Source organism: Delphinapterus leucas, chromosome 5 (assembly GCF_059928025.1).
Source record: "Delphinapterus leucas isolate spDelLeu-1000000601 "Yukka" chromosome 5, BTC_Dleu_Yukka2, whole genome shotgun sequence".
Lineage (NCBI taxonomy): Eukaryota > Metazoa > Chordata > Mammalia > Artiodactyla > Monodontidae > Delphinapterus > Delphinapterus leucas.
In genome coordinates, this window is record NC_143133.1 from 97,004,706 (window position 1) to 97,030,427 (window position 25,722).

Sequence of the window (25,722 nt, forward strand, 5' to 3'; positions counted from 1 at the left end):
TGTGGCTCCAATTTTATTTTATTTATTTACTTTTAAAATTTATTTATTTATTTTTGGCTGCGTTGGGTCTTCTTTGCTGCGTGCGGGCTTTCTCTAGTTGCAGAGTGGGGGCTACTGTTCCTTGTGGTGCGCGGGCTTCTCTTTGCGGTGGCTTCTGTTGTTGCAGAGCACCAGCTGTAGGCGTGTGGGCTTCAGTGTTTGTGGCATGCGGGTTCAGTAGTTGTGGCTCGCGGGCTCTAGAATGCAGGCTCAGTAGTTGTGGCGCATGGGCTTAGTTGCTCCGTGGCATGTGGGATCTTCCCGGACCAGGGCTCCAACCTGTGTCCCCTGCATTGGCAAGCAGATTCTTAACCCCTGCGCCACCAGTGAAGTCCCTCCAATTTTATTAAAAATATGCTTATATGGCTATTGAAAGTCTAGAAGACTATCACTCTGCTCATAGTGCATATCTTTAAATAATGACATTAAAAATGAATTTTATTTGCCCCTTTGTGCTTTTTTATATTTCTACACTTCCTACAATGTACATATGCTACTTTTACGTTAGAAAACGAATGCAGGGACTTCCCTGGCAGTCCCGTGGGTAAGACTCTGCGCTTCCAATGCAGGGGGTGCAGGTTCAATCTCTGGTTGGGGAACTAAGATCCCACATGCCACATGGCATGGTCAAAAAAAAAAAAAGAAAAAGAAAAAAATATAATGTTGTATGTCAATTGTACCTTAATAAAAAAAATCTTAAAAAATAAGAATGCAGTAAATATTATTTTAAAAAGACAGAAGAAAGCTATGGGCAACTTTTAATTTCCTGCTCCTTATCCATTAGTCCTGGGGACAAGCAAGGCGGCATTACTCTTCCCAGTCTTCTATTTCTGATAATGAGCAAGGGGTGGCAGCTCACTGCCCAACGTTACAAGGCCTTTGGACATCATTGGTTAAGAACTATGTTGGCTCCACAGTGACATGGGGATATGCCTGGTTTACAGTGTAGCCAAAGGGTGTCTCCACTTTGGTGCTCTGTTGGGGTTTACTTTCTTTCTCAGAACTAGAATTCTTTTTCAGATTATTGCTTAAAAGAAGACATGGAAGTCTGAGGCTGCAGTTACAGGCCTTCCTTTAGTACTCAATCCTATGCTTTATTTTGAAAAGAACTTATTAAGATAATAATAACTTTCTTTCTTTTGTAGGGGCTAAATATAGGTGATCTTGAGGTCTATTTTTTAAATGCAGATATTAAAAAGTAAAAATAACATGGGAAGAACTAAAGGTTACATTCATATATTAGTTTGAAATATGAAATTTAGGACCAGTGCCTGTCTAGTGCTATTATAAAGCAGTATTATAATAACCTATTACCCATGACATACTTGTTTTTGTTTCTTTAGTCTTCATTATATATATATATATATTTTTACATATATTTTAATCATGTGTACATGGAAATCTTTAGTTTTATTATGGTGCCTCACATTGTGAATTTTTTACTATGTTGCTGAGCACCATTCATAATTTCTAATGGTGGCACCTAACCCTGGGTCTGGCAAGCACTCAGCTGTCAGCTCACTCACTGATGTATGATAAATTACAAATATTTATTGAATACCTACAGTGTGCTGTATTGGGCCTATTTTAGTGAATAAGACAAAGTCCCAGTTATTATGGAATCTGCTTTCTAGCAGAGGGAGACAGATCATTTTTTTTTTTTTTTTTTTTTTTCTGTACGCGGGCCTCTCACTGTCGTGGTCTCTCCCATTGCGGAGCACAGGCTCCGGACGCACAGGCTCAGCGGCCATGGCTCACGGGCCCAGCCGCTCCGCGGCACATGGGATCTTCCCGGACCGGGGTACGAACCCGTGTCCCCTGCATCGGCAGGCGGACTCTCAACCACTGCGCCACCAGGGAAGCCCGAGATAGATCATTTTTAAGTCCACGAGAAGGGTACTATTATTAGCCCCATTTGAGAAACAGAACCACAGGGAGATCAGGTAACTGGCAGGTGTTAAAAGAGAGATTCAAACCCAGGCAAGCTGTCACCTGGACTTGCATTCTTAACCACTGCTCTACTGGTGCCAACGAAGAGCTCTGGCCGTTCAGAGGACAGCTCAATAGAGCTCAAATAGTTGTATTAGTTTCCTTGTTGATGCTGCAACAAATTACCGCAAATTTAGTGACTTAAAACCACACAAATTTATGATCTTGCAATTCTGGAGGTCAGAAGTCCAAACTCAGTCTCACTGGGCTAAAGTCAAGGTGTCAGCAGGGCTGGTTCCCTCTAGGGGCTCAGAGGGGAGAATCTGTGTCTTTGTCTTTTTCAGCTTCTAAAGGCCACCTGCGTTTCTTGGCTTGCAAACCCTTTCTTGCCTCACTCTAACCTCTTGCTTCTGTCTTCACATCTGCTACTACTGACTTTGACCTTCTTTCCTCCCTCTTGTAAAGATCTTTGTGATTACACTGCACCCACCCAGATAAACCAGGATAATCTCCCTTTCTCAAGGTCCTTCTCAATTACATCTGCAAAGCCCCTTTCCATATAAGGAAATATATTTGCTGGCTCTGGCATTAGGACATGGACATCTTTGGAAGGTTGTATTCAGCCTACCACTGTTATGAACACTGTAATGGCTAAAACTTGTGCTTTGAGACAAAAAAGCAGAGTTGGGGCGGAAAAGGGAGCACTTTCTAGTAAACTGCATTGGTAGAGTACCTTTTCTGCGCAGTTCAGTACTACAGTACAGCTTCATACTAAGTTTGCTTGGGCTGCCATAACAAAACACCACAGACAGAGTGGTTAAAAAACACATTCACATTCTCACAGTTCTGTAGGCCAGAAGTCTGAGATCAAGGTGTTGGAAGGGTTGGTTTCTTCTGAAGCCTCTTTCCTTGGCTTGTAGATGGCAATATTCTCCCTGTGCATTCACACAGTCATCTGTGTACAAATGTCTCTTTGTGTGTCCAAATTTCCTTATAAGGACATGTAATGGTTTAGGGCGCACCCTAATGACCCCATTTTAACTTAATAACCTCTTTAAAGACCTTATCACAAAATATGGTTACATTCTGAGTTACTGGGGGCTAGGACTTCACTATACGAGTTTCAGGGCAATACAATTCAGCCCGTCACAGGCTTTAACATGTACCAACTCTGTTTAATGTTCACAACAGCTCAGGCTTGGCAGATGAGGTGGTGGCTGTGAGGGAGGTTCATCACTGGTCTGAGGTCTCCTGCTGGCAAGTATTACAGGGAGAATTCACACACAGGCCTGTTTGCCCTGAAGCCCAGGTCCTAGTCATCCTACCAGCTGCTAGCTTGACGGCAGGAGTGCTGACAGTGAAGAGACCAGCCCAAGGGCGAGAGTGTATCTTGATTTGGGGAAAATGGTAGGGCCTAACTGTGGAGGCCTTTACAATCTGCAAGAGGTATAAAGCAATTCAGCAAAGTTCAGGAAGCAGGAGAGGCAGCGCTTGTGATGCAATTTTCAGACAGCAAGCCAAATTTCCTATAGCTTCCACCCCACCTCCACCCTCACCATAAACTTATATTAGGTAAGTGTTCAGCTTACAAAGTTCTTTCACATCCTTGCTCTTTACGACCTCACGGTGACTCTACAGCAGAAAACTAGGGCAAGAGCCCACTCCATTGATCAAATTTCCCAAGACAAGAGTGGTAGTTTCACTTACCTTGTTATAATTCCCGTCATGACTACACAGGAGATAGACAACCCTGATACCAGACAGATGACGGATGTACTTCTTTCCAACCCTGAATTGCTTAAAGTCTGTGATTTTAGAAGCAAATAATCTATTTCAGTTTTTCCCCCTTAACTGCCCCTTACCCATTTATATTACTTTCTCAGCCTTTCTACCTGGCGGGGAGAAATGAAAAGGAACTAAAATAATTCAATTAAGCTTAAGCAGCTTTTTGAGAGCAAGATAATTTTTTTTAATATCTTTATTGGAGTATAATTGCTTTACAATGTTGTGTTGGTTTCTGCTGTATAAGGGAAAAACAGGTTCCTTTTGGCTCTGCTCCTCTGCCACTTATCCTGGTCAAAATTCTTCCAGACCTTACACCTGCAAAAAAGGCATTTAGAGATCAACATTTTTCTGCTATGAGAAGTGGTATATTTTTAAGAGGCATAACCCTTTTCTAAGCCCAATTTTTTTTCCCGGTTCTCACTTCATTCATTGTTGAAGATATCCCCCATCTGTTTAAACTCCCTATTTTTTATTATTACTATATTTTCTAGAAAAATTGTGTAAATTTTGCTAAGTAAATCTTTTCGGGGGGGGTGGGGTTGGATGATATTTGTAAGAAAACAGAAATCAACAAAGATTTAAATTTTATGTATCCTGGTACAGTGTCAGGATTAGATAAAATAGTGACCAAATGTAGTTCCCTAAAAATAGGGTACAAAGTTTCTATTTGTTCTCCTCTTCAACTCATTGCTGCTAGAGCAGAGTACAATTACAGCTGCTACTACTGTCTGAAGTCTAAACACTCACACTCAGTGGTTTAGTGTTTGCCGAATAAGCAGTTAAATACATTTCCCTATGCTCATTTATCCTTGCCTGGCATGTGTAAGTGCTCTGTGTCAGCTGCATCACATCATCCTCACTACCATCATTAAGCAATTTTGTGTTTACTGCTGCCCATAACCCATCTCCATTGTGGGCAGCAGTAAACACACTACACCCCACTGTTCATGACAGCCACTTAAATCAAGTAAGACATATTTTAGGTTGAGAGTCGTAAGTTGTGAAGAGAAAAAAACCCCTATGATATAGGTAGTGTAGGTAGTACCTGTAAATGAATTTTTTCAATATATTTTATTTTTTAAAATTTATTTATTTTGGGCTGCATTGGGTCTTCGTTGCTGCGCGTGGGCTTTCTCTAGTTGCGGCGAGCGGGAGCTACTCTTCGTGACGGTGCGCAGGCTTCTCATTGCGGTGGCTTCTCTTGTTGCAGAGCACAGGCTCTAGGCGTGTGGGCTTCAGTAGTTGGGGCTCGCGGGCTCTAGAGTGCAGGCTTAGTAGTTGTGGCTCGCGGGCTCTAGAGCGCAGGCTCAGTAGTTGTGGTGCACGGGCTTAGTTGCCCCGTAGCATGTGGGATCTTCCCGGACCAGGGCTGGAACCCGTGTCCCCTGCATTGGCAGGCGGATTCCTAACCACTGTACCACCACGGAAGCCCCTGTAAATGAAATTTTAGAAACAATGGCTAAGAAAAGCCTCTTTGAGAAGGTGACATTTAGGAAAAGACCTGCAGTGAAGGACTAAGACATAATTCAAGGAGAGCACTGTAGGCAAAGAAAATCGTACATGTAAAGGCCCTCGGTTGAGTCTGTCCAGCCTGTTGAGGCGCAGTGTGGAGGCCAGCAGGACTGCAGAGGAGTGTGAGTGGAGGAGCCACAGACAAGGCCAGATCATGGTGGGCCTAGCAGGTGACAAGACTTTTAGCTTGTACTGAGTGACCTGGGAAGATCCTGGAGGGTTCTGAGAAGAAGAATGACATGACCTTATAGAGGTTTTAAGAAAATCATTGTGGCTGCTGTGTTGAGAATATTCTGAAGGGGGTAAGGAAAAAACAGTTACTACACCTAGCCAATATACTGCTATCCTATCAATTACAATCACCTGAGATAAAAAATAAATAAATAAATAGAAATTAAAATCATCATTAGTGACTGTCTGCCCACTCTGGTCACTATGGTTGTATACAGAGACCTCTCAAATAAATGTCAGGGTTGGTAACAAACAGCAGTATGTCCAGGTACAACAGGTAAAAAATTTTATTTACTGATTTAAATTCTCCTAAAATATAAAAAACAGAGCGGTTTCCTGAATTACAGCTTTTGGCAGTAAGTAAAGGTCAACTCAAAGAACAATAAGCCTCAACTTCCTGTAGCAGCCTTTATTTTGCCCTAAAAACAGAGTCCATTTTCCTACAAAGACAGTCATTTAGATGAGACATACATCAAGTTTTTTTCTAAAGTGCCAAAACTCATATAATTCCTGTAACTGCAGATGAGAATTATAACTTAAATACTCCAGGTGATCGCAAATCCTGAAGAGTTCCTGGTTTCTGTGATGGGGAAGAATTTGACTAGTACATAGTTGAACTAAAATCCAGGCAAAAATGCTCTACAACTTCATCTACTGGTTTGTAATTCATTAACATATTGTAAGACTGTTATTCAAATCTAGTTATGTGGTAATAAGACCTGAGAGTATTTTGTAAAAGTTTGTTTTAAAAATCCCCAGATAAACTTAATTTGCTAATTTTCTACTCTATTATCTATATTTTTCTTTGTTTTATCTGTCTCCTTTTCTTTCCACAAATTCCCAAGGACAATTCCTAAAAAAATTATTAGTCCTATTGTTCGGTTGGAGGTGAATTTATCCCAACAATCCTCAGGTCTGTGGATGTCCAGAGTGTAAATCTATAAGAAAAGAATACATGCCATGTTAGAACTCATATGGACTTCTAGGCATCGCAAATAAACACATCAATATGAAGAAGGTAACAGCACTTTGTTATAGAATTTTAAGCAATGGGAAGCCTTTAATGTACCCCAGATTGTTTTCCAACGCAGAAAAAATCTACCATATCTCTCAATGGATATCATCTAAGCTAAAAACTTGCACTTGACGGGTGCACGAACACTCTGAGAGGCAACGCATGCTATTTTTAATTCTATTTTGAAAGTTCTTCCTTAAACTGATTGATCTAAAATCTGCTCTCTATAACTCTTACCCTCTAGTTTAGCTCTATTCTTCAGAGCAATGTTTCTCAACAGAGGAACAAGTTACATTTGGGCAGGACAACTCTCTACCGTGCAGGCTGTCTACTGCATCAAGAGATATTTAATGTACCTGGCCCTCGCTCACTAAATGCCTGTAGTGGTCCCTCCCCAGTCTATTTATGATACCCCAAAATACCGCCATACATGTTAAAATCTCCCTCCCATCCCCACATAGAGAAGGGCACCTAAAATCCTAGATCTGCAGGTAGTGACCAAACATACTCTCTTTTCTCCACAGTTGTCCTGCAAATATATTGAGAAAGTCTCATATCCCTATTTTACGCTTCCCTGGACTTAAGCATCGGAAGCCCTCAACTATTCTTTATTATGTGACCTGCAGACTTAAAATTATCATGATTTCCTTTCTCCAAATACTAGAAGACTATGTCCATCTTAAAGTACTGTGTCAAGGACTAGGCAGAGGACCACAAAGGCAATTCAGAATATAAAGTGGGTTCCAAATATTTCCTATATTTGTGATTATCCCCATAATTTTTGCCTTCCTCTGCTAATATCCAGGCGCTTAAATATTGCGAAACATCCATTATCCTAACCAGACAATCAACTGATGATAACAACTCCCATGGAGCTGAGTAATGACCAAAAGAAGATGCTGAGAGATTCTGAAGAGGAAAATGGTGAAATGTGGAGAATCACTAATTCAAACCTTTTAGCTTTCCTGGTGAGGAAAACAATGAAGGTGATATAGTGTGTGGTTTACTTTATGGACATCAGATTTTAGTTTCCTTCATACCATGTTATGCAAGTCCTGCTTACACATGCACCGATCTGTATAAAAGAGATCATCTAAATACAGGCTTACTAACATCTTCTCGATTTTGTTCAAAGAAAATAACAGTAATACTGATGCAAAAATACAGTCCATTTACAAGCAACCTATTTAATTAAATTCTACTTAGTTCATTCATTTTACAGAAGTCAGTGATGTAGACCTGCCATATAAACAAGTGGGGCTGAGGTGCTGGGTGAACATCCTGGCAGTTTCCTACTGTGTAGGCAGAACTCTGACATCTTCCCATTTTGTGTCTTATCTTGCCTTGGTCCCTGTGCCAGTGTGACTCAAACATATGAATGATTAGTTTGCTAACCATCAATAGATGCCCACATTTAAACAATACAGTTGTGTTGACCAGTTTGCTTTCAGAGTAATTCAACTCAACCCACAACCTTAAGACATTGATCAAATTTCTCTAGACACACATCAGAAATAATTCTAGGAAAATTAGAAGGAAAAAAAATATCTAGCTTTAGGTTTACATTATTTCTCTAAAATAATACAGCTAGCTTTCTTATATGACATATTGGGGCAGGGAAAGGGCAGTTCAAGGCAGTACAAGCCAAGTAGTTGTTTAAGGAATTAACTTGCTTGGTAAACACAGAGGGCATTTTGTTTAAATAATTTTCTTTTTGGGGGGGGAGTGGTTTTTTTTTTTTTTGCGGTATGCGGGCCTCTCCCATTGCGGAGCACAGGCTCCGGACGCGCAGGCTCAGCGGCCATGGCTCACGGGCCCAGCTGCTCCGCGGCATGTGGGATCTTCCTGGACCGGGGCAAGAACCCGTGTCCCCTGCCTCGGCAGGCGGACTCTCAACCACTGCGCCACCAGGGAAGCCCTGTTTAAATAATTTTTATAATTTACACCAAAGAAAAAAGAGGGAAAGATATGGAAAAGATCAAACCTGGTGAGCCAGATGGGCCCCTACAGCAGCCAGAGCAGTGTAGTAGGGCACAGTTTGACCAATGTTCACTCCCACCAGGCTCAGTGCCCCCAGCATCGCCACAGTGAAGCCACTGAGCCACTGCTTGGTATCTTCACGGAACAGCAGTGCCGTGGACTTAAGCCCAATCAGAGCATCATCTCTCTTGTCCTAACATGAGAAAGTAGTAAGAAATTGCCTGGATTTTACTGAGATTTAATTCACATATCATAAAGTTTACCATTTTGAAGTATGTAATTCAGTGGTTTTAGTATATTCACAAGGTTGTGCAACCATCACTACCATCTAATTCCAGGAGAAACTGTCTTTTAAAGAACATGACAGTAACTCAGAAACAGTTGATCAAAAATGAATGTGCAGGCCAAATCAAAGTTAAATGTTACTGCTAAAATTATCTTCCAGACCTATTTCTACATATCATCGTACTTTTATGACCCTATACTGACTTTCAACTATACTTGTACTAATAAATTAGAAGTCAGACTCTAATTCTTCACATAGCTCTTCTTTACTTCAGAGTTTTCAAATCTCAATAATTTCCTATACATTTTAGTTTCAATCTGCTAAAATCACACATGTGGAAAAATGCTCACTTGCCACCTAACCACATCCATTCAGATTTCACTTCTGGCTCAGTTTATTCCTTGCCTCTCCCATCAAATCCTTCCTGTATAAGTACAGCTAGGTCCTGATGATACACTCACATCTGGCTGACTGGTCTCCTCCAGCAACTTTATTTGTAAGCATTTCCATATAATGTTGTAATCACAGTCATGTGACATCAGAGGCTGCATGCAAAGTGGGTACAGAGGGAATGTACCTCAACATAATAAAGGCCATATATGACAAACCCAAAGCAAACATACTCAATGGTGAAAAACTGAAAGCTGTCCTTCTAAGATCAGAAACAAGATGAGGATGCCCACTGTTGCCACTTTCATTCAACATAGTATTGGAATTCTCAGCTAGAGCAATTAGGCAAGAAAAAGAAATAAAAGACACCCAAATTGTAAAGGAAGAAGAAAAACAATCACTATTTGCAGGTGACATGGTTTTATATACAGAAAACCCTAAAGTGGCCACCAAAAACCTATTAGAAATTATAAACACATACAGTAAAGCTGTAGGGTACAAGATCAATATACAAAAATCTGTTGTGTTTCTATATACTAATAGTGAGCTCGAAGAGAGAGAAATTAAGAAAATAATCTCATTTACAATCACAACAACAACAGCAAAATACCTAGGAATAAATTTAACCATGGAGGTGAAAGACCTGTACTCTGAAAACTATGAGACATTGTTAAAAGAAATGAAGAAGACACACAGAAATGGAAAGATATTCCGTGCTCATGGACTTGAAGAATTAAAATTATTAAAATATCCATACTGCCTAAAGCAATCTACAGATTCAATACAATCCCTATCAAAATACCAACAACATTTTTCACAGGAATAGAACAAAAAAATCCTAAAATTTGTATGGAACCACAAAAGACCCTGAAAAGCCAAAGCAATCTTGAGAAAAAACAACAAAGCTGGAGGTATCATACTTCCTGATTTCAAATTATACTACAAAGCTATTGTTATCAAAACAGCATGGTATTGGCAGAAAAACAGACACACACAGATCATTGGAAACAGAATTGAGAGCCCAGAAATAAGGCCACCCATATATGAACAATTAATTTACAACAAAGGAGCAAAGAACATAAAATGGAAAAAGGACAGTCTCTTCAACAAATCGTGCTGGGAAAACTGGACAGCCACATGCAAAAAATGAAACTAGACCACTATCTTATACCATACATAAAAATTAACTCAAAATGGATTAAAGGGGCTTCCCTGGTGGCGCAGTGGTTGGGAGTCCGCCTGCCGATGCAGGGGACGCAGGTTCGTGCCCCGGTCTGGGAGGATCCCACGTGCCACGGAGCGGCTGGGCCCATGGGCCATGGCCGCTGGGCCTGTGCATCCGGAGCCTGTGCTCCGCAACGGGAGAGGCCACAGCAGTGAGAGGCCCGTGTACCACACAAAAAAAGAAAGGATTAAAGACTTGAATGTAAGACTTGAAACCACAAAATTCCCAGAAGAAAACATAGGCAGTACACTCCCTGATATCAGTCTTAGCAATATCTTTCTGGATATGTCTCCGCAGGTAAGGGAAACAAAAGCAGAAATAAATAAATGAGCCTACATCAAACTAAAAAGCTTCTGCACAGCAAAGGAAACCATCAATAAAATGAAAAGACAATCTACCACATGGGAGAAGATACTGGCAAATCATATATCCGGTAAGGTGTTAATATCCAGAATATATAAAGAACTCATCAACCAAAAAACAAACAACCCAATTAAAAAATGGGCAGAGGATATAAACAGACAATGCCCTGAAGAAATTTTCTAAGGAAGACATACAGATGGCCAATAGGCACGTGAAAAGATGTTCGACATCACTAATTAATAGGGAAATGCGAACCAAAACCATGATGAGATATCATCTCATGCTTGTTAGAATGGCTATCTAAAAGACAGGAATATAACTAGTGTTGACAAGGATGTGGAGAAAGAGGAGCCCTTGTGCACTGTTGGTGGGAATATAAATACGGAAAAACAGTAAGGAGATTCCTCAAAAAGTTAAGAATAGAACTACCATATGGTCCAGCTATTCCACTTCTGGATATTTACCTGAAGAGAACAAAGACACTAATTCAAAAAGATATATATGTACCCCAATGTTCACTGCAGTGTTATTTACAAGCCAAGATATGGAAAGAATGTGAGTGCCCATCAACAGATGGATGGATAAACATGTGGTATATACATACAGTGGAATACTACTCAGCCATAAGAAGATAAAATCTTGCCAACTGCAACAACATAGATGGATCTTGAGGGTATTATGCTAAGTAAAGTAAGTCAGACAGAAAGAGACAAATACCACTATGATTTCACTTATGTGTGGAATATTAAAAGAAAGAGAGAAATAAACGAACAAACAAAATAAAACTAACACATAGATACACAGAATAGATTAGTGGTAACCAGAGGGGAAAGGGGAAGGGGGAGGGCAAAATAGATAAAGGGGGTCAATGGTATGGTGATGGATGGAAACTAAACTTTTGATGCTGAGTATGCTGTAGTGTATACCGAAGTCGAAATATAATGTTGTACACATGACACATATAATGTTACTTCAATTTTTTTTAAAGCCTAAAGAAAAAAAACTTTCCCTTAATTTAGTACTTATTTTTAAAGTTCTTAAAAAATGATAACAGTTAAGCCAAAGTTATGAAAAAGAATATTTCTTTACCTGATGAGCATAGATAGTATCGTATATTAGAGTCCACATAATTCCAGAAAAATAAAGAGGAAGGCAAACAGATGGATCACAGGAGCCCTTGACAGCAGACCATCCAAGTAATGCTCCCCAATTAAAAGTCAACCCTATAATTATTGAAACAGAAAGAGGAGAAAAGTCTAAATGTACTTTAGAATTCCAAAGGGAAGGAGAGAGGCATCAGCATGTATTAAATGCTTCTATGTATTAGGCTCTGTGTATGCTGTTTTCTCCCTTAAATTTTCTCAAGTCTCTCATGTGGTAGTTATTAGCTACATTTTACAAAAAAGGAAAACAGAACCAGAAAGGTTAAATAACAATTAAAATAACATAGCTAACAGAAAGAATAATATCTCCCTGATAAATAGGAGGTTTCATGAGAACAACATTTATCCTACCTAGTATGACGACTGGCACCAATGATAAATAGTATTAGATGCTAGAGTTTGAACTTAGACCTATCTGAGTCAAACTCCTGTGTTTTTTCCATTATTGCTCTATTTCCCCTTTAAGTTACAGAAACAAGAGTTAGACAGGAACACTTGTTCTTCAAGTCCACCCTCTCTGAGGACTGTAAACAAACTCCACATGGTGACAACTCCTAAATATCTATGTGTAAGCCTAATCACTTCCCTCAGCTTCAGACTAGATACTGAATTGCCTGCTAGACATCTCCACCTGCAAGTCCCTCAGGTACATTGACATGCATGCTCTGTGGGACCACAGAGGAGAGGTACTTCATCAACTGAGGAGGAGGGATTCTAAGTGGAAACAGGCAATGAGGAGGAGAAAAAGGGTTTCTGAGATGTTTGGGACCCACTGACTTTGAGGTATCTGAGGGACTTGCTCCTTCAAGATGATGAATGTGTTTCAGTCATGTTTATTTTCCTAGTACCTGGTGTGATTCCTGGCACAAAGTAAAAGTCAGGGTTTCAATAAATATTTAAAGTAAAAATACTAGTTTTCTTAATACTCTATTCTAGGAATAGAACAGAAAAGTCTAGGAGTAGATATTTTTGCAATAGGTTTTGACTTACCTACCTATCTTCCTCTATCTGCCAACAAATATTTATTGAATACCTGTGATGTGCCAAGCACCATGTTAGATGCTGCACCATCCATATATAAAGAATGCTTTATCTTCTAGGTGTTTACAATTTATTAATGGGAAGAGAGGGTAGGCTCTCAATATCTTCCTGTTGAATTAGTGCTGTTGAAACGAGTAAGTGTCACATTAGAGTGCTATGGGAGCCCAGGAGGGACTGGCTAACTTTCTTCTGGTAAGTTTAAGGAAGGCTTCCCAGAAAGGGAGCTAGGCTATCACACACTTCAACTCTTGTTCTCCTGCCTCAGAGTGCTTTCTATTCCAGTCCCCAAAATCTTCAGGGCATCTAGATCAACTACCTAAAGAGAGCAGTGAAGTCAAGGCGGCTAATTTTCTTTCTTCATGACATACCTAGATTTTTAAGAGCATTTCAGAAAATAATAATGATGATAATCTTAGCAGATGTCCAAGATTTTTTAGCCAATAAAAATGGCTAATTGCCCTCCATTAAAACATGAAAATCTATTCCTGGTTTGGAAAATTTCATGACTGACTTAACATTTTATCTCTGCCACATCTCTCACACACACACACACACACACACACACACACACACACACCACACATGCATTGATTGATATTATATATAAAAGTATAGCTTGAGGGTACTGAAGTAAATACTTATAGTTATTTCAAGCTCACCCAAGGCTAATTGAGGCCAGTATGTAATTCTCTTCATTAGCGGGTAGGTGATGACAAGAAGTAGGGATGCTGCTCCAAGAGCTATACTGAAATCAAGAAAAAACATGAAAAAGATTAATATCACCATCTCTTAAAAATCGGTAAATAAGGGGCTTCCCTGGTGGCGCAGTGGTTGAGAGTCCGCCTGCCGATACAGGGCACACAGGTTCGTGCCCTGGTCCGGGAGGATCCCACATGCCGCGGAGCGGCTGGGCCCGTGAGCCATGGCCACTGAGCCTGCGCATCCGGAGCCCATGCTCCGCAACGGGAGAGGCCACAACAGTGAGAGGCCCTCGTATCGCCAAAAAAAAAAAAAAACGGTAAATAAGACAACAATAGCAACACTAATGAGGAAATGATTTATCTAAATTGTATTTTTTGTAAAATTCTCTTTCTAGACGTTTATTCCTGGACTTTAATTAACATAAAGGGTGATTAGAAAATATCTTAAGTGTTACAAACAATGAAACAAAATAAGAATAGCTAACACATATATTGCTTTCATGTATTAGGACTGTTTTAACTGCTCTACATATGTTAACTCATTATAACCTTCACCACAACCTTACGAGGCAGGTAGTTTTATTCTACTTGTTTTTTTGCAGATGAAAAAACTAAAGTCAAAGAGAGAAAGTAATTTGCCAATTGTTATACAGCTAGTCAGTAGCAGGGCCAGGAAGCAAACCTAAGGCATCTGGCCCCAGTATCCAACATAATACTCCCCATGTGCTATTGCCTAAATTTTGCTTTCAAACATTAAGATAGCTAGTAAACTGAGATGTCCTAACAGAGAATTAGAGTCAAGATATCCCTCCCTATATGCACAAGGGGTTACTTCTCTAGAAGAGGATAAGGTCACAAAGTACCTATGAAAGGATGACAGTCAGATAAGATGTTTTTAGGAAGCTCACAGCTCACTTAACACTACCCCTCCAGGAATAACCTTTCAAAGTGTTTTCACTTGACTGAAGCTATCAGAACAAGATATACAATTAAGTCTAGTCTCTATAAAATATGCTTATTTGCTGAACTCCTCTTTTTTGTCTTATTGAAGCACTATGTAAGCAGCCATCTGGTACACAAATGTCTAATTTTGTCTCTGTTTAAGAAGTATAAGAATGAGTTCTTTTTTCTTCTGTCATTGATTAGGAATACGACTCTGGGAAAGACCCAGTTCCTCTTTTTGCAAAGTAAGCATAATCACTTCTGCCTCTAACGCTTCAGAGATACTACCAGGATAAATAAAATTATACAAATGGGTATATACACACACTCCCACGCATGCACCTAGAAAACCTAGGAAAAGTGTCTTGAGTCCTTTAGGGAACACATAGTGCAAGTACTGGAGGTGGAGCAGAATAAACGAAACACTGATCTCTTCATTCCTTTGGCTGAAAGCATTCTTGACTTTACATTGTATGGTGACTTACTTACATTGCTAACTTTACAGATGCTTGATTAGGTAATAAACAACTTTGTAATACAGATATTTCTATTTTATTTTATATGTACTTCTATGTCAAAGGAAAGATTTTTTACATGATTATGAAAAACACATATACTGTACCTGTAGTAATTCAGACACAGAAGAACACCCAGTGCCAAGGTCAGCTGTCCCCCAAGAAAAACAAAGGATTGAAAAGTTGAAATGTCTCCAGCAGCTATTGGGCGACTTGCTGTTCTTGTAACCTTAACAACATAAAAACAGATACCTTAGCATCGGGGAATAGCTCAATCATTTACTTAAACATTTACTCAAGAGACTGGCCCATGGTACGTACTAAGGCAGAAATATGAATAAAAGGTGAACATTGGAAGTACTACCATGAATCAAAACTTCTATTTAAAATAGCATTGAAAAGAACTAAAAATTCCCACCATTCATTTCTCTTTCTTTCCATCTCCTATCCCCATCTCCAAACAAACAAAACAAAGCAATTTCGTAATCTAACTATTTACCTATCCAGCTTAGCAAGTATATGTTCAATTCCATGGAGCAAAGAGGGACAAAAATAATAAGAATTCTCAGGAAAGAGGAAAGTGCAGAGCATGTTAGATAAGGCTGATATCATGTAAACGCTTTGAGTATGGGAAGCACTGCAATCAGATATCAGACATGAAGAAAGAAGACAGATTATCTGAGTTTGAAAGTGGGAGTGCTTTTGCCAGTCTATGTAGGAATGGGGCTGTAATCTTATATTAACTGCACCCATATATAAAGGGCAAACTCACTGTAAGAATATAGGTAGAGCAATTATGTGAACAAATAATATATATTGTTCTTTTCCTTCCAAGAGATCATGAAATGTGATTATTCTAAATTCAACCACAAATAAAGAGCATAACCAAAATTTTCAGCATTGCTGGAAGTTAAGAACTCAGGATCTGGGATTAGAGAGCCTAGCATTTGAATTCAATTCCATCACTTATTGGCTGTGTGAATTCTGGCAAGTTACTTGACCTCCCTCAGGCTTAGGTTATTTACCTATTTAAGGAAAAACAGAAAGAGAGGGAGACGTAATAATAGCACGTACCTTACAGAGTGAATGCAATGCCTGATGCAATAAATGTTAACTATAATTAATATAACATATTTTTGTACGATTTATAGCAAGGGTTTAGCAAACTATGGCCTGTGAGCCAAATCCAGCTTTCTGTCTGTTTTTGGTTGGAACCGTGAGCTAACAATGGTTTTTACTTTTTTTGGTGGTTGAAAATAAACAAAGAAATAGTAATGTATTGTGCCACATGAAAATAAGAAATTCAAATTTCAGTGTCCACAAATAAAATTTTATTGAAAGAGACACACCCATTTTTTTACATATTGTATGTGGCTGCTTTCACGCTGTAACAGAGTGCAGTAGTTGCAACAAAGACTGTGTGGCCCACAAAGCCTAAAATATTTACTATCTGGTCCTTTACAGAAGAAATTTGCTGACCCAATTTATAGCATGCTTCACTGTGCAATAAAACAGTTTGTCAAAAACTGTAATGACTCATCTTGCTTAGTGCCAGAACTGGATATCTCATCCTTGATTTGGTCCCTGTAGCTTCAAGTGGGAATAATATTTATGTTCTTGTATTTGATTTAGGATATTATGATTATTCCTGCCAGTATTTGAATGCTAATAATCTAAGAGCTATATATGCATCACATCATTGAATCCTTGTAACAACTCTCTTTTAGCCACTCACAAGTTCTTGCCATTTCTAAGTTTTAGGAAACTGGGGCAGAGTGGCCAGTAACTTTCCAAGGTCACAGATACTAAGGTAGCACAGTCAGTCCAGTCCCAACAACCACAGTACTAACCACAAAATTACACTGCCCCTCCAGTACAATGGTAATTGCCTGGCTAAACTCGAGAGGTGAAAAACAAGCACTCCATCAAAAGAATAAAAACGATGCAATATGATGATCAAAAAACATATTCTATGTGGCTTCTATGAAACTAGAATGCTCACAGCTTAAAAAACCAAATCATTAACACCTGTGCATTGATATTATTTCAATGTTTATTGGACCTAAAGTTTATTGCATGACTAGCAGATTACATACATCATCAACAAAACAGAGTTAACCCAAATAACCTAATAGCAATTCACTTACCATTTAATGTATTAGCAATTTACTTAGTCATCTAACATATTAAGCAAAACCCTCAGCCATAAACATACTGTCTTTAAGAAAATGTAAGGTAAGCATTACAATTTGACCAAGGTTTTTAACCCATTCTGTAAAAGAGATGCTCATAACATTTTAAAATTCATGTTAGCAAAACCATAGCTATACAATACTCATTTAAGTGCTTTGTTGTATGTCACCATAGACTGTAGATTCCTCTAATCAGAGAAAAATGGCACGGGGGAGATGTAAGATATCTAATCAGTTCCCTTTTATCTAGTGAGTATAAAAATCACTTAAGACAAAACTAAAATGGCTCTATTTCGTTAATTAAAAAAGTAGAAAATGTTGGTTGATTTATGTTATTTTTTATTATTATTATTATTTTTTGTGTGGTACGCGGGCCTCTCACCGCTGTGGCCTCTCCCGTTGCGGAGCACGGGCTCCGGACGCGCAGGCTCAGCGGCCATGGCCCACGGGCCCAGCCGCTCCGCGGCATGTGGGATCTTCCCGGACCGGGGCACGAACCCGTGTCCCCTGCCTCGGCAGGCGGACTCTCAACCAGTGCGCCACCAGGGAAGCTCTATGTTATTTTTTAATTATACTTCTTTTGAGATAATTGTAGATTCACATGTAATTTTTTTAAAAAAAATCTCTGTATTATAAGAAATATAGAGATCCTGTGTATCCTTTATTTAGTTTTCCCCAAGGGTAACATCTTGCAAAACTTTACAGTACAATATCACAACCAGGATTTTGACATTAGGCTGCTCTAAATGTGTTCAATAGTTATTTTGAAGTGATACTGGCCAGAAGCCTCATTCATATGGTTATGCAGATGAAAAGCTGACCAGGATGTGCAAACCCCCAAAACAAGAAAGTACGCATCTCCTAGCATAGATCAAAGCATCCCAATGGTCAGCGAGACATAGAGATGCCTTAACATGCATCACCTGCCACTCTGCCACTATCCTACCCTCCAGCCACACACAAACCACATAGTTGCAGTTGTCAAGCATAATACATTTTATCTCACAGCCATGCCTCTGTGTCTGCTGTTTCCTCTGCCTAGAGTGACCTTCACCCTCCTTTCCAGGCTTTTTTTGCCATCTTAGTCTGTCATAGTTCCAAAGTCACCTTACCCTACCTCACCCCATCAAAACTTCTCTCTAACCCCCTGGATTATGCTAAGGTAAGGTAGGTGGTCTGCAGTAAGTGCCCTGTGGACACCATCTCTTGATAGCTACTAAACTGAAGTCAGCAATGTTGTCTTTCATCCACACAATCCTAGAACCTGTCACTGTGTCTCATAGATAGTAGGTATTCAATAAATGTTTTTGAATTTAAAAATTATTAATGTGACACTGTTCTATAAGCTAAAAATCATTACGGGTGTGCTTTGCTTAAGGAAAACTAAGACTTATATGAAAGGCAAACCAGGGAAGATTATTCACTTTATGTGAGTGTCACATGATTATTTACTTCACATAATTCACCCTGGATTTCTTATAAATTGAACGTTTACTTATTTACTCAAGCATTTAATGATTTTATACTTGTTATAGTATGGCTGCTGGAATAAAAGGCAAACAAGACAGACCATTCCCTTGAGAAAATAATGGTCTATTGAAGAACAAAGAAATAATTACACACATGCATTAGAACATGCATAGAAAATAATCTAGAGACATATGATGTATCAAACTTTAAATGAAGTTTTTTCTGGGGGCTTGGGGGAGGTGATAAGGAAGATTTGCATTTTCTATCCTTTCTATTTTTGTACTGTCTGAATTTTTCAGAATAAACATGTATTATTTTTCTAAGGAGAAAAAAATAAAATTATCTTTTTAAAAGAAATAATTATAGCAAATGCTAATAGGGCTGCCTTGATTCATTTAAATTAAGATCTGATTTACATACGAATAGTTATGGCTCCAACATATATCTCAAAGGAAGGGATGACAGTTCTTTTAGACACCCAAAGGTTCAGAATGGAATTTTCACCTTCACTCCCAACATCCTTTCTCTGGCCTTCCAAATTCTAATTCGTTTTGTAAAAATGATGTACACACCTTGCCCCCATGGCCGCTCCTCTGTTGAGAAAGGAAGCACACCGCACTTTGCAACACCAGCTATTCAACTGATACTGGCACTTCTTACGCTGGATTTCAGTGAGGACACTAAATGATCCTGTTGCTTTATGTGGCATTCAAAAGTGATGCCACCATCTTACTCTGCAGAATTGAGAGGAGCCTCTCTGTTCCTTTCTGGGACGAATCTACCTTTTTATCGTAGTCCTGGTCCCACATGTCATTAATAGTACAGCCTGCTCCACGCATCAGAACAGCTCCAGTGCCAAAGAGGGATAACATGTACCAATCTGGAAAACAACCTGGTTCAGCTGCCAGACCAATGCTCCAAGTACATGGCAGGTACAGTAGCCAGGTTCCTAAGCAAAATAAAAAGACAAAAAAAGTACAAATTAAGTTAGCTGTTTTCATTTGTTTGAAATGCTGTATCCAAAAGAAGTAAGGAACACAAAGTCAAAAACACATGACAAAACTGGGAAAATAAGCTTGCAACTCATATAACAGAGGACTATTCTCCCTATAGGGTTCCCAGAAACTGAAGACAGATCAAAAGCCTGATCGAAAAATGGACAAAAAACATAATAGAAAATACAAATGGCTCTTATACCAATGAAAAGATACTCAACTTTGATAAATACACATGAAAATTACATTGAGATAACATTTTCCACCTAGCAGACTGGCACAACCCAAAGGCTGACAACATACTCTGGGGAGCTGGATAGTCATATATGTCTGATGAGGTTGCAAATGTTCCAGTTCCTATAGAGGGTAAGCTGAAGAGTTTTCCTATACATGTGTGTGTGTGTGTGTGTGTGTGTGTGTGTGTGTGTGTATACGCACATGCATACACATATAAAACAAATACATACATTTGAATGTATGTTCATAAACTATGTCAGGAAGGAAACATTAGAAACTGATACTGAGAGTTGTCTTTGGGGAAGAAAACTGGTTGGTTGGGAAAAAGGGGTGGAAGACTTAGTTTTCACTCTATACCCTTACACCTTTTTAAATTTTGTATCATCTTCATGTATTACCTCCTCAAAAAACTTTAATAAAACTTTCTTTATTGTTGTTAATACAATATAATAAAATGGTTTGGGGGGGAAAGAAGGATTAACCTACTGTTTTTTCAAAAATATTTTGCTACTACATGCACAAATGGGATTAGTTCTTGGTACTCAGCCCATAAACTAGATGAAATTAAGCTAAAACCAAATAAATTGTAGGGATAGGAGCCTTCACACATGACCTGTAGAAGATATCCTATTTTCAAAAGAAAATCTTTCAACAAATGTTTGGATATTGTACCTATTAGATAAATTCTGAGCTTTTCTTTCCTATTAGTAATATAAGAGTGTATATTAGCAATATAAGAGTGCCACCCCACAAATGTGTCCCTTTGGCATGAGGATTAATTTAGGCCAATTATTTTTAAGAAACAGAAGATTCAAGAACATTTTCAAGAATGTTACCAGAGTAGACCTATCATCAGATATCTGCCAAAAATATGGGCTAGGTGTGGTGGGGAAACTTGATAGGGCCTAGAGACCAGAGATGACCATTTACCAAACATTTACTTTTCTATCTCCAGTGAATTACCTTCCTCCCCTTTTAAGTCCCAAATCACTACCCCCAATATCCTGCTGTGTCTTTAGCTGAAGATATTTAAGGTGAAGGTATTTTGGCCATTTTGGTGAGTTACTCAGTCTTCCTGGGTCTCTCTCACCCACACATGCTATTAAATTTTTGTTTGATTTTTTCCTATTAATCTGTCTCATGTCAACTTAATTCTTAGACTTAACTTAGAAGGGTAGAGGATAATTTCTTCCTCCTCAAAAAGTGGAATAAATAGGACATGTGGCTAAAGAAAAATCAGATCCTGTACAAAAATGGTCAAATGACAAAGTCATTATGATTATGTTTAAGCTTCATTAAATTTAAGCTTTATTCATTTGCAAATATTTATAAAGCACATATTTTGTACCAGAGTTGTTCCAGGAACTGGAATACAATGGTGACTAAGTGAGGGCTGATTTCTGCCTTCACACAGCTTATAAAGCAAAAGGAAGAAACACGGTTAAATAAATAACACTGAAACAGATCAATTCAACAACAGGGAAAGTACACAATGCTATAAAGGCATAAAACAATGCCACCCAAGTTAACGGGGGATGGAGTAGGAAAAACTCAGGAAGGCTTTTCCAAAAGGGGCTTAAACACACAGAAAAGGCAAGGCAAGGAGAGGCTAAAAATCAGAAATGACCAGTCTAGACCTGAATTCAGGCTGTCCTGGGCAGACTCATATTCAGTGTGTCCCATCTAAAACAATAACAACAATGCCATTTTCTAAATGTTTGTGAAATGTCAAGCAGTGTTCTAAATGCTTTATATATACAAACTCATTTAATCCTCAAAGACACCCTTATAAAGTAGGCACTATTACTCTTCCTATTTTACAGATGAGGAAACAGATGCATGAAGAGGTTAAAACACAATGGGTTTAACCACTTCCTTTTCCCTGGACCTATCAGTATAGCTCAGAGGGACAGAGGAGTAGCTAGCTGATCCTGCCCTGATAGAAAAAAAAAGATCACTACTTCACAGGCATTTTCCTGGTACAAGTAGAAATGAAGGCTCCATTTAAAAAAGAATTCTAAAGAGAAAGATGTGTAACCACCTATAGCATTTTGTGTCAGTGTCAAAATTTCCTTGGCTGTAAGTCTGCATTTTAGGTACCGTATTCACTGATAGGAATCTGCAGGGCACCCCTATAGATGAGGAGGGTTCCTGCAGTGAAGGTTCAATGTCTGCTCCTAGTAAGTGACACTAGACACTAAAGTATATTAAACTTGAAGCCTCAGTGCTCCTCATCTACAAAAGAGGGGAAAGAACATCATCTACCTCTTAGAGTTGTTATAAGACAATATTAATAATGGTGATAATGAAAACAATAACAAATTCATAGTGCTTACTCTGTGCCAGGTGCTGTCCTACAATAGTTTTGATTCTCACAACAAACCTATGAGATAGGCACAACTTCTATTATACCCATTTAACAAACACAGAAACTGAAGCATAGAGACAGTAATTTGCCCAAGGCCACACAGGCAAAAACATGGCAGAGCTGGAATTCAAATCCAAGCAGTTTGGCTCCAGGCTATCACTCTGGATACCTAAAGCTCTAAACACCCATGAGTTCTTATTATTCTTTTGCCCTCCTGATTCTCACCAACATTTTTTGGTCTCCCCTATGACACTTTCATTCTGTTCTCTCCCATGAAGAAAGATGCAAAGGTGGGAGGATACAATAGGTTTCAGAAAGATATACTTATTATAGAAAAAGTAAAAACTCTCTGGGAGATTATAAAGTGAGTAAGCATTCTGAGAGGTGATAGGCAGACCAAAGAGCTTGTGTAAACTGAGTCTAAGATTCATTCACTAATTGCACATTGTCTTCAAGAAAACATAAATGCAGTTTCAGCCATAAACGTGGTAAAACCAGTTATACCACCAATTTAGTGGAAAGAGTGCTACCTGCTGAAACCTCCTGAAATAATGTAGTTTGTGACATGGTTGTAGGAAGTTGTAATCCTTTCTGAAAAACAACGAAACCCACTTTTTAACAAGATCAAAATTCAACAAAACAATAAACATAAAATTACCCCACAAAAGAAGAATTTAAGTAAAGAAGTATTGAACCTGGAATTCTACTACTGTCAATTTATTGTTCCTGGCATACAGTAAGGGCTCAAAAAATGTTTGCTGAATGAATTCTGATAGTACTATTCATAAGTTGTCTGAAAAATCCTGCAGTCACCTTATTTAGAACCAAAGCAAGCAGGCTTGTATCTTCTTAACATACATAATACTATTAACCGAATCTTCTCCAACTCACACAATACTCTGTCTTTTTAAACTAGACTGGGAGTTCTTTGAAAGTACAAAGTTTCCATAGCTCTTTCTAGCCCTAAGGCTACGCAGTGCTGTAGGACTTAATTCATTCAATACTACCGCTAGGCTGTTCTAGACACTAGATATAAAAGTCCCATATAAGTGGAGCTTATACTGTACTGGAGAAGTGTATCAACCAATAAATGCATACGGCTAGTGGCGAATGCTATGAAGAAAAATGGGGGGTAAAGAGAGACTGAGGAGAAAGGTGAATTTAAATAGGAAGTTCAGCAAAATCCTCCCTTAGGAGGCGACTGTGAGCTGATAAGTAGTCCATAAATGCTGTACCTGCAGCATCCAAATGAATTAAATCTTTGTGTGACGGATGGTGCAGGGCAAAGAGCTAAAAAAATTCAGCATCATCTGGTCTGGCTCTGCCAAAGAGCCTTAATTTCCTCAGCGTCCTTATCGTCTCAATTACTTGCTCTGGGATTATGGGAAGGATGAAACATAATGAACGTAGAAGTGTTTCCACACTGTAAATCTGCGCAAATGCAGAGATACGGATACGGAATTTCTGCTCGATTCACTGCTTAAACACGGACTGTGGAATGAGCGAATTTTTTGCCCAGCTCACGTGCTCAGGATTCAGAGAGGCTTGACAGCCGGCCGGTTACCTCGGAGATAGCCCTGTTCGGGTGTCTTGACGGTATTCGGCACCTGGCGGCCAAGCCCCGGCTTTCGGGCTTCACTTCCACTGCGCCCGCAGCCCCCGGACCGCCGCGTCCGTCCACACTCACCTATGGGCTTGTCCAACCTCATGAGGCGCAGGTAGGGCTGCAGAGGGCGGGGCGCCGAGTTCACGATCGCCGCCGCAGGCAGGCTCGGCCGCCGCTCGAGCTGACCCCGCCCGGCTGAGGGCCGCCCATCTCCCGCGTGTAGCCCACGGGCCGCGTGCAGCAAGGTGAGGGAGCGGCCACGCGAGCCCCACAGCCACACCTGCGTCCCTGCCCGCAGGGCCCGCACGAACCCCGTGCCTGACGCGCCCAGCATGGCGCTCCGGAGAGCGCGGACCCGCGGGGGCCTGACGTCATTCCCGAGCGTCCTGTCACAGGCAGGCATGCGCAGTGACATCAGCAGGGTGACCGGTTGGTCGGAGCTTTTCGAGTAACGTGAAACGGGAAGGATTGCGGTCACCTTGACCTGTAAGGGAGTTCTTCAGGTAAAGGAGTTCCCATTATCAAAATACGTAGCAGTTGTAACAGGAAAAAAAAAAAAAAACACCGAGAAAAACTTACTGAACCCAAAATACTGATTTGCGGTGTTTCCTTTTTAAAGCTAAAAGGGCACCAAGCGGCCAAATCCGAGAATGTACATTAAAATCGTACTCAGAGTTAACAGACATGCATTACACAAGTGAAAACCTTAAACTTGATTATCAATTCAAAGCAGTTCGTATAATCCAGAGGCAGCGAGTGTGTGGGATGCTATGAGCCTGCAGCTAGAATATCTGATCGAAGGGGTTAATCATAGCCAACTAATGGATAGCGCTCTGTGCCAGGCACGGTTACAGGCACTTTACATGTATTATCCCATTTAATCACTTACTGACTGACTATGGGCAAGTCTCTCATTTGAATTTTAGTATTCTAGGGAATTGGGTTAGTCTTTCAGCACCTTTCTTTAAAACCTCAACAGTGATTCTGTGATATCTTGTCTCCCGTGGTGGTGGCAACGGGGTGGTCCTTAATAAATTTACAAAAGTAGCTCACAGCCTGTTCAGTTGTAGACAGAGGGATCAAGGCCCTGGGAAATTTCGTTTTATATTTGTAAAGGAAAACACACACTTCCTCCTGTCCGCGTTTGCTCTCAGTATTCTACTACAATACTACTTGGCTTGTGACACCAGACGTGTGGATTTTCCACACATCAAGAAACTCTGCGACCCCTGAGTGTCCTATAACTTTACTCAGTTCTGTCACTATCTATCTGGAGTTTGCATCAGAGCCCAGAGGTTGCAGGCTCAGTTCTGTAAGCTCGCTGACCCCCACTTCAGAAGCCCATCACAGGTCCAGCTTATCAGGACTTCCCTGGTGGCGCAGTCGTTAGGAATCCGCCTGCTAATGCAGGGGACACAGGTTTGAGCCCTGGTCCGGGAAGATCCCACGTGCTGTGGAGCAACTAAGCCCGTGTGCCACAACTACTGAGCCTGTGCTCTAGAGCCCGTGAGCCACAACTGCTGAGCCTGTGTGCTGCAACTACTGAAGCCTACGTGCCTAGAGCCTGTGCTCCACAACAAGAGAAGCCACCATAATGAGAAGCCCGCGTACCGCAAAAAAAAAAAAAAAAAAAAAGATCTCCATGTCAAAGAGACACATTTTGGGGTGACAAATTTTTGCTTCCCTACACTGGCTATAGATCAGAACTTAGGAAAACATTTCACTTACCTAATTATC

At 39.9% G+C, this 25,722-nt stretch overlaps 1 protein-coding gene across 1 annotated transcript; it reads right to left on the reverse strand.

Annotated features, from left to right (window-relative positions):
• Nucleotides 1-5,759: 5,759 nt before the first annotated feature.
• On the reverse strand, nucleotides 5,760-24,403 carry COQ2 (coenzyme Q2, polyprenyltransferase). The gene is made up of 7 exons (XM_022599471.3): nucleotides 24,067-24,403; nucleotides 19,562-19,728; nucleotides 15,225-15,346; nucleotides 13,619-13,704; nucleotides 11,845-11,978; nucleotides 8,496-8,684; nucleotides 5,760-6,434 (listed from the first exon to the last, which is right to left on the reverse strand). The coding sequence occupies exons 1-7, from the start codon at nucleotides 24,398-24,400 to the stop codon at nucleotides 6,270-6,272; spliced, it is 1,197 nt and encodes a 398-aa protein (XP_022455179.3). The 5' UTR covers nucleotides 24,401-24,403; the 3' UTR covers nucleotides 5,760-6,269.
• Between the last annotated feature and the right edge of the window lie 1,319 nt (nucleotides 24,404-25,722).